At 42.3% G+C, this 9,838-nt stretch overlaps 1 protein-coding gene across 1 annotated transcript; it reads right to left on the bottom strand.

Moving 5' to 3' along the window:
* Positions 1 to 169: 169 nt before the first annotated feature.
* Positions 170 to 9,410, bottom strand: blm (BLM RecQ like helicase; the record flags this gene model as incomplete). The annotated part of the gene is made up of 22 exons (XM_083893801.1): positions 170 to 371; positions 433 to 649; positions 1,046 to 1,168; positions 1,260 to 1,455; positions 2,476 to 2,675; positions 2,766 to 2,910; positions 2,995 to 3,185; positions 3,267 to 3,462; positions 3,955 to 4,115; positions 4,204 to 4,310; positions 4,400 to 4,548; positions 4,640 to 4,738; positions 5,099 to 5,212; positions 5,318 to 5,436; positions 5,918 to 6,094; positions 6,175 to 6,803; positions 7,111 to 7,225; positions 7,315 to 7,430; positions 7,556 to 7,691; positions 7,772 to 8,336; positions 8,427 to 8,487; positions 9,316 to 9,410. The coding sequence occupies 22 exons, from the start codon at positions 9,408 to 9,410 to the stop codon at positions 170 to 172; spliced, it is 4,113 nt and encodes a 1,370-aa protein (XP_083749927.1).
* Positions 9,411 to 9,838: the final 428 nt, after the last annotated feature.

Here is a 9,838-nt window from a genome sequence, read left to right as displayed (position 1 = left end):
GAGACTCTTGTGCCTTTGTGCCAACACAAAAAAAAACTACTTTTAACTGATTTTAATATAGAAAATGTACAAAAAAACAAAATTTAGTGTTGAAATACATTTTTAAATAAACAGAAACAGTGACAGACATGTACATCACATTAATATAAAGTTTAAGTTCAGGTTGTTTTTAGCTCATGTGTGAAAAAGTTGGCTTCATGAAAGGTCGCTGTTTGCTTTGAGGCGTTGGTGCAGCTAAGAAGCCCGGTCTCCTTCCTCCTCCTCCTCCTCCTCCTCCTGCGTCTCCTGCCGAGCTCCTGTAGCCACGTCCCGCTGCTTTGTATCCGCCTCTGGAGCTCGACGACGACGACTTGTTGCTATTGTAGCCCTGACTGAATCCCGCACGGGAACGACAAAGAAATATGAGTGAATCTTTATTGTTAAATGTGACACAGAGTGAGACGTGTGAAATTTTCAAAAACTGACCCTTTTCTCTTCTTGGAATACTTGAAGAACGGAGCTTTCTTCCTCTTCTGTCCCTGCGCCCCTTGTCTGTGAAAGTAGGTGGACGACTCGCCGCCGTCGTCTTCCTCGTCATCATAGTCGATGTTGGCGCGGCCTCGCGTCGTGTCTATCCACCCGTCATCGCCACCGTTTGTTGGTTCCTCCTCTGCACAGATGACGCAGGATTTATTTATTTACTAGACAAGATGTGGATTTGACAAATAAAATGTTTTCCATCTTTTTTTTGCCTTAAAAAACCCTCATAAACAACCACCATACACTCACATATTCCTAATAGACCCCACATGAAGCTTTCTTTGTCTGTTGCAGTTACACGTATTAACCAGCAGATGGTGCACTTCAGGGTTTCACAGTTTAAGACTCAAACACCTACAGTACTTCCAAATTCATCCAAATCCAAACTGTTAAGGATGATAAATAACTTTAGACTAGATTAAATTCTAATCTGAGTCTGAATAAACCTTTGTACCATAGCTGAAATTTAAAGTCAAAGTGTTTTTGATAAATTAGTCAAGAAATAGACATTTATAGAGTCTCTTACGAGGCAACTGCCATTGCGAGTACTTCTGCAACACCGTGATGACTTCAGCTCCGTACTTCTCCAGTTTGTCCTCCGTCACACCATCAATCTGAAGAAGGACGTCCGGGTCAGACGAGAGCTTCTCTGTCGTGTGAGGATGACAAAACACTGGTTTTAGAAAAGGCTCACGTTATACAGGGGGTGGTTTTCACACACACATTCCACACATCATTACCAGCGATCTTCTTCAACGTGGACGTGGAGAAGATGTTGTAGTAGTGGATGCCGAACGCTTTGCCGAGCTCCTTGCACAGGTCGGTCAGCTCCGTCAGACACTCCTGAACCTTCCCTTCTCTCTGAGAGACGTTGGTGGCCACGGCGGCTTTGTGTTTCCTGATGCTCGACGCGGTCTCCGTCTCGTAGAACTCCACCTGGAACAACAGTCGTACCATTTTTGATCACTCTACGACTAAGATTCACGGATCCGGCCCCAAAATAACAACCGACTTTCAAGAAATACAAGCAGAAATGTTGTCTTACATTTGCTGTTTATCAAAACAAGTTATTTCCACCAGAACAAAACCACTTCTAATGAAGAACTACACTTCCCAGCATGCTTTGGGAACTATTCCCAGTCTGATTGATCATTCCAGAGCGACATGAGATTGTTTTGATTAGAGAAGTGGGAATGTCAAGACGTGGATTCACGCACATTTGGAGACCGGGGCCTGATTCTACCGGTTTAGAGGTTTAAATTGAGCAGTCAATCACCAAAATTAGCCACACCCACAAGGCCAGTGCTATGGCGCTGCGTAACTGAAGACGCTGCAGAGTCACAAAGTTGTCATTACACGCCGCACAGGGAGCATCGATTTACAGCATACTTTTTTATATATATATTTCTTCAAAAGAAGTTCTTTTTAGACAAATAGTGACATGTAAATACAATTAAGTGGGTTTTAATAATTTGGTACCGCAAATCTCAAATGGCACAGCTGGTGCCAAACTGTGCCAAACGAGAGCACACCTAGACATCTCTTTACTAAAACCTCCGTCATTTTACTCTGCCTCACATCAGCAGCATCAGACTTTGCACAGCTCGTGTCCACATGTTGTTACATGACCTCCATGCATTTTTAAGCTCCTACTGCAGATTTTAAAGGTGATATTTACTTTAAAATACCATATCTTTTTAGGCGAGAGAAAAATATCCTTCATTTCTGCTGTGTTCCATGTGCATTTACTCTGACACAGTGGCATCTACAGTGAAACTTACACCTCTGGTGGAATCTCACAAGTGTTTTATCTTCTTCATTTTGATACCAAGATAATGCACATAAACTGCAGAGATTTACTCCATTTAGTTTGGACATGTCATTTTTTTGCACAGGGACTCCAAAAAGAGGGTCAGGGAAGAAGGGGTTAAAGCAGGGTTGGTATGACCCGTTTACCTGCATGTGTCCAGACATCACGTTCATGGCTTTAGGTCCGGCTGAGATATAAGACACAGCTTGACCGTTGACGGTGATGTACAGGTCCTCCACCAGGATGTTGTCCAGAACCAGCTTCTTAAAGAGACGGTCGGCGTTGTGTCGGGAGTAGGCTCCTCCCATCCCAAACATTCCCGACTGTACCTTTGCAGATTTCGTGCCTAACAAAAATCATTTTAAGAAAGGACATATGCGTCAAGATACAGTTACAAAAATTGATTTTTCATTGCAGACACAAGCACGTTCTTTACCGAGGAAGATATCCACCAGCATGTTCAGCGTCAGTCGGTTCTTTTGAGAACTCTTTGCGAACCCCGCTCCGACTTTCTCACAGTTGTCCTGGACGAACCTCGCGATATTCTTCACTTCTTCCGTGACATTTCTCATCTTGTATTGCTGCGTAGAAAGAAATATTGCTCAAATACAAACCACAGGCAGCTTCATAATAAGAATTACAACGTGAAATAAAATAATTCCTACATTGGGCTTGGAGCAGTTGTCGCATCTCACGTCCGGATGGTCTTTGCAGAAGTTTTTATTGAACTTGAGTTCCCCAAAATACGCCAGCAGCTGGATTCTCCTGCACTCCATCACATTCTCGCAGAAGTGCACCATGCTGTGGAGGTTGTTGAAGTGAGTGGTCTTGGCGTGTTTGTCACCTTCTCTGTCCACTGTTGGGGAAAGAAGAAAAAAACATCCATTGTCAGCATGACGAACACGTACAGTTAGTTAGCCATTAGTTTGCCACGTACTGCTGATAATCCTCTTGATGCGGACCACGTCCGAGTAACAGTAGAACAGGATACAGTGAGAGATCTCGCCGTCTCGGCCGGCTCTTCCCGACTCCTGGTAGTAACCCTCCACTGATTTGGGCAGACTGGCGTGGATCACGTAGCGCACGTCGGGCTTGTCGATGCCCATGCCAAAGGCTATGGTGGCACAAATAACCTGAAAGCAAAGTGGTGCAAAATTTTTTCCGCATTCTTTTCCCCAAAAAATGTTTTCCCCAAATTTTTTTAAATTGTTTTTTTCTAAAAAAAAAAAAAAGGTTTATTTTTTTCAAAAAGAAATTTCCCCAAAAATTTAATTCTTCCCAATTTTTTTTTTCTCAAAATGTTTTTTCCCCCCAAAAAAATGTCTAAATGTTTTTTCCCCACATTTTTTTGTACATTTTTTTCCCCAAAATGTTTTCTTCCAAACAAAACAAAAAAACACATTTACAAAAACAAAAAAAAATGTTCCCCAAAATTATGGGGAGGAACATTTTTCCCCAATTTTTTTCTCTCCCAAAAAAACCTTTTTTTTTCAAAATAAAAATGTTCACAAATAAACCCCCCCCCCCCCAAAAAAAAAAATCAAAATGTTTTTTTCCCAAAAGGTTTTTCTTTCTTCACAATGAAAATAAAGGGAGGAAAGTAAACAGAAAAACATTGGCCTCACCTGGCAGCCATCTTGATTAATCCACTTGGTCTGCACATATTCTCTGTCCTTGTCCTTAAGTCCCGCGTGATACGACAGAGCCAATATCCCCGCTCTCTGAAGACTCTCAGCCATGGCGTCGCAGTCTTTACGGGACAGACAGTAAACAATACCAGAGTCGCCTGCATCGGCAGAGAGACGGCTTATTAATAAACAAGCAATGTTTCTAACTGCTATTCCTCTGTAGTAATATATAAAGTGTTTTTTTACGTGGGTAGTGCTTCTTGATCCAGGTGATGCAGTCGTCGGCCACCTTTTTGGGTTTCTTGGGCAGCACGGCGTACTTCAGGTTTGTTCGGTTAAAACTCATGGTGAACCTGGAAAAAACATTGGTCAACAAAAAATTGTACAGTTACTGTTGGGTGTGAAAAAAGATGCGACACAGAGACTGAATTCAAACACTTACACCTGCGGCTTCGACATGTGCAGCTGGTTGAGGATATCTTTCTGGACGCGTGGTGTGGCAGTGGCCGTCAGAGCCATCATCGGCACGTTGGGGAATTTCTGGCGCAGCTCGTGTAACCTCTTGTAGTCGGGACGGAAATCGTGGCCCCACTGAAAAACGTACGAGGAAGTTTAGTTTCAACAACGGTCGCTGCAAGAATAGAAACTATATTGTGTAGAGCAAAATCAGAAACAAGCGCACCTGACTGACGCAGTGAGCCTCGTCGATGACAAAGCGGCTCAGTTGCGCTCGCTCGTACAGGTTTTGCAGCGCAGAGATCAGCCGGTTACTCGCACTCACCTTGGGAAGAAGAAAAGATGCATCACATACACTACCGTTCAAAAGTCTGGGGTCACCCATACACATTTTTTGGTGTTTTACATTGAAAATCACACTTTTATTCATCAAAACTGTTTTCAGCTGTGCTAACATCATTGCACAAGGGTTTTCTAATCATCTAATAGCCTTCTAACGCGATTAGTAAACACAATGTACCATTAGAACACTGGAGATGGGCCTCTATACAACTATGTACATATTCCATTAAAAACCAGATGTTTACAGCTAGAATAGTCGTTTACCACGTTAACAATGTAAAGAGTGTATTTCTGATTCATTTAATGTCAATAACAAATCAAACATAACAGATCCACTCGTTACCTTCTCAGGAGTGACATACAGTAGTTTAATAACCGGCTCCTTCCTGGAGAGCTGCATGTAAATCCTCGCCGCTTCACTGTCACTTTTTTCACCAGACAAACTCGTTGATGGAATCTAAAATAATAAAAAGTGACAATAAACATTAAAAATAAAGAAGCAGTGCAGCCTTTATGATGTAGAACAGCATTCTATATACTGTAGGAGTGAAAACATGCTTACGTCGAGTGTGGTGAGTTTCTGGATCTGGTCGACAATGAGTGATTTCAGGGGAGAGATGACCACAGTGACTCCTGTCGACACGCAGGCCGGCAACTGGTAACACAAACTCTTGCCACCGCCTAGAAAATGCAACACAGAGGGGTTTTTGAATCCTTACTGCGGCCGTGTTTCATGAATATCGGGCTGCAGCCATCGAATATTTTTGGAATCGAGCATTCGACCAATTATTTTCCGATTAATCGAGGACGCGAAGCGCAAAATTATTATTATTATTATGTATATCGGTAAATTACACAATTACAAATTTTTTCCGATAACTGCAGCCCTAGTAAGCTCCATTAAATCAGGTAACATCAATGTTTACGTTAGCGTGTACCAGAAGTGTTAGCAACTGGAAGCTTTCGGCTTAAATGCTGAATCATTGAGGACGTGCTGTTGGTGTATGCCACAACCTTTTTTGGCTTTGCTTAAACGTGAAATGGTCCCACCCTTTGGAAATTTTCTGCATTTTACAGACTGTTTCAGTCTCTGTCTCAAGGCAGAGTTTTTGTAATCGAGTAATTGTTGCAGCCCTACGTGAATAAGTGCGTTTGTACCAACCTGTGGGCATCAAAACAAACGAATCTTCCCCCTCGAGCGTCGCATTAATCGCCTCGAGTTGATTGAACCTGAACTGGTGGAGTCCAAAACGCTTGTGGAAGATCGTCATCATCTCCTGCGAGTAGGAGAAGTTGAAGCCTCTGAAGCGATCGTGGGCCGGGTTCCTGAAGGTCGGCTCTGCGACAGCAAAACAACAAATCAAAAAAGTGTTGGGGACAAAGAGTTTCATAAACAAACTTCCTGCCATGCTGACTTACCTGGGGAGGAGATCTGTGGAGGCTTCGGAGCAGACACGGGTGTTGTCGGTTTGTTCTGCCACACAGACTTGCTCGGCCCACCCTCTTTCACCGCAGTAGACGCGATCAACGAATGTTGAGGTTCGTCAAAGTAACCGGGGATATCCGAGTCATTAAAGTCGTCGATGTCGAAGTCGTCGAGGTAAAAATCATCTGGTTCCACGTGTGCAGCTGGGACGGTCCTTGGGGAATTCGATTTGTTCTTGGGAGAGTAGAAAAGACCCGAGCCGTCCGTGTTTTCACTCGTTTTCTTTGAGGGATTAAACAACGGTTTGGAGAGGCGGTAATCTGACGGAGAATCGCAGGTCGTCGCAGTCTCTTCATACAGCTTCTCGCTGTTTTTAGCGTACGAGTCCACGTTTATAATACTATCAGAGTGATCGGAGTCGTAGTCCACAGAGATTATCGAAGACCGTGTGAGGTGAAGTGGTTTTGTGGAGTTTGCGGGGACAAAGCTGCCGGGAGAGGCGACGCTCGACGTATCGCAGCTTAAAGAAAATCTGTCTTTAAAGCTGGGTTCAGAGATCACAGTGCTGTCTGGCTGCTGCTTCCTCAACGTGACGCCAACTCCAGTCGCGAGAATCCTCTTCCTAAATGAGAAAAGTGGCAGATGACGTCGTTGTAGGAAACACAAGGACATCATTAAAATCAACTATTTTCATAATCTATTAATCGGTTTGAAGCTTTTTTCATGATTAAAGCAAGATTTCTGATTGTTTTAGCTTCTTAAATGTGAATATTTTCTTCGTTTCTTTGCTCCACATAACAAAGACATCATTAAAACCAAACGATTTATGGACTAAACGATTAATCGGTTATGAAAATAATCGTTAGTTGCGGGTCTAATTAAAATATTGTGAATAATAGCGCCATTTTTCCCCACGTAAACATACAAACCTTAAAGCCCTCTTCAGTAAAAGCTCATCGCCACAAGACAGGCCGATCAGCTCATGTTCAGGAATGGAATCCACCAGAGAGCAAATAGACTCCATTAAACTGTAAAGCTGCTCGTCTAAGACACGATGAGAAGAAACAGGACAAAGGGACAATTATTCAAATGAGGATCTAGAACACACTCTGATAAAAAGGTCTAGCACCCACTTGTTTTGTCCACTGTGTGGTGATGAGCGGATTCAGGGACACTGGTGTCCGGTCCCTTGGCACAAACTTTACTCCCACTTTCCACCTCGACTGTTTTGGAACAGATCTTTTTGGACCTGAATATTTAACAGATTGGATGTTTAAGAGAACTTTAAATTTCCTGAAATGTCTGGAAAACATCAGGAGATTGAGGTAAAAGATGACAACATGAGCGATGTAGTGAAAGTAAAAAAAAACTGACCTTGTCTCAACCACAGAAATATTAGAAGAGATCACATCAGGGACCGGTGACGGGGGAATGAAGTCCTGGTCATCTTCAGGCTCCGAGTGGCCGTCAAGGTCTATGACTGTACTCTCAGTCTTCTTTTCCTTTAAGTCTAAAATAAAGCACAACAAATATATATAATACAGTCTATTATTTTTTTAATTATAGCATTACAGTCCTGTTAAGACTTACCTGTTTTTTCTTCAGAAGGTTTAGAGACAACGTTGCTGTCCTCATCACTGTCACTCATGACAGACTTCCTATGAGTTACAGGGCGTCTTCGTCTCCTGGGAACGTCTGGGGAATCTCCCAGTAAAAAGTCTGGGTCCTGGTCAAAAGTAGATCCTGTTGAAATAGCAGCTTTGTCGACATCGTTTTCCAGTTCACTCGTTTCTAGAAGTGAAACACGGCTGTTCTTTGCTGAAAAGACTGGCGTCTCAGCGGAGGAATGAAGGCTTAGTTTTCCCGATCCTTGTGTTCGTTCCTCTGTAGGAGTTCTAACCGGCGTGCTCTTACCGGAGTCTTTTTTTTTCCTGACGGGGGTCTCAAAGTCATCGAAATCATCCCAGTCGTCCATCGGGAATCCAAGTGAAGCATCCAGACTCGCAGAGATGCTTTCATTTCCAGCCGGAGCTGTCGTCACCTTAGTAGCCGACACCGGTGAATGAGTTTGGGCCGCAGGGCTGGTGGAGTCGGACTTGCCTTTAGAACTTACATGGAAGAAGTTGCTGATTTTGGACTTTTGAGATCCCTCAAGCTTGTTTGAAAATGCCAAAAGAGGTTTAGTCACCAAACTGCTCTGAGGGACATTGACACTCTTGTTTGCCAAAACATTTGAGCGGATTACCTTGGCCGGCACGTCCACTTTGGTCGAACCCGATGAGGACTTCTTTCTAAAAGAAAAAGCCCTGAGAAATACACAGGAAGGAAGTTAGGACAATGTGGCACAAAGCCCTTTTGATTTTAAGGGTGTGATAATTGTTTAGTTATTAATAAAAAAAAAAACTGATATACGCTTTTATACAATGGCATATATTAAAGTTATAGATACAGACATGAATCCAAAACAAATTATTCAGTGAGTGTATTCATTCATTTATTCATATTATTAATCTATTTATAGTGATTTACTACAATTAAAGTCTACCTATGGCTTTTATTTGATCTTCAATCATTAAAAAAACCCACAAAGGACACAATAAAAATCTAATTATTATTATTATTATTATTATTCATTACATTTATATAGCACTTTAATTACAATGCCAGCAGATTAATTTGACTGAATTACCTTGTGGTAGCTGGTATAAAGCCAACAACAAAAAGCTAACTTTGGGAAATACAGATAATAATAACAGTAATAATAATAGTGGTATAAAGACATTAAATGTATTCCTGAACTTTAGGGGAAGAACATGTTGATATAATCTGAAGAATTCACTAAGATACATAAAATATTTTTTTAAATAAATTACTCATTAACAACCATGTTATAAACGTATATAATTTCATATTGTGACAAATCATGGGTGTACAAAGAGACTGGAAGTGACTTTGATGTGTTGTGTGACACTGGCTCTGTTGGATGAATGAGTAAAATAAATCAGTGTTGACATTAGCTCTTCTGTGCCAACCAACTCACAGACAACGATAGCTTAGCCCTAGCTGACAGCTCGATGCTAACTCTTTAGCCGTGATGCTGCGGTGGCGTGGGTTAACCGTGTGAACGTACTCACCCGGTTTTGGGTTTAGACAGAGACAGTTTGCCCTGAGCAGCAGTGCTGTGCCGCGCCAGCTGCTCCTGTAGGTTATTCTGCGGCAGACCGGTCATTGTTGTTGTTGTTGTGTAGCCGTGCTAGTGAGTGTTAGCCGTGGCTACTTTCCTCAGCATTGCTCGTGTCGTGACGCGGGACGAGACAAGTTACCGGAGACTCGAGCTCTACTTTCCAGGTTAACGAAGTTAAAGTCCTCAAACGTAGAAAGTTGTGCGTATTTATTTAACCACAACATTTATTTACTATCTCTCTGCGTCTCCTCTTCTGTTCCAGTAGTATGGGGCGCTGTGATAACAGCTTGATTTAGCGCCCATTCAATAAACTGAAGCCTGATTGGCTGACGTCGAGCATCGACGAGGATTCTGGGAAATGTAGTCATTAAGCGTGTAGCTACATGGAGGGAAAATAAGCCTACAAAAGCACATGAACTTTATTGCAGCATGGTTGTAAATATAATTCACTTTCTCTTTCATTTATTCCCTTT

Source organism: Microchirus variegatus (assembly GCF_963457635.1).
Source record: "Microchirus variegatus genome assembly, chromosome: 8".
In the NCBI taxonomy this organism is placed as follows: Eukaryota; Metazoa; Chordata; class Actinopteri; order Pleuronectiformes; family Soleidae; genus Microchirus; species Microchirus variegatus.
The sequence above is the reverse complement of the archived record's forward strand: the minus strand, read 5'-3'. Positions and strand labels throughout refer to the sequence as shown.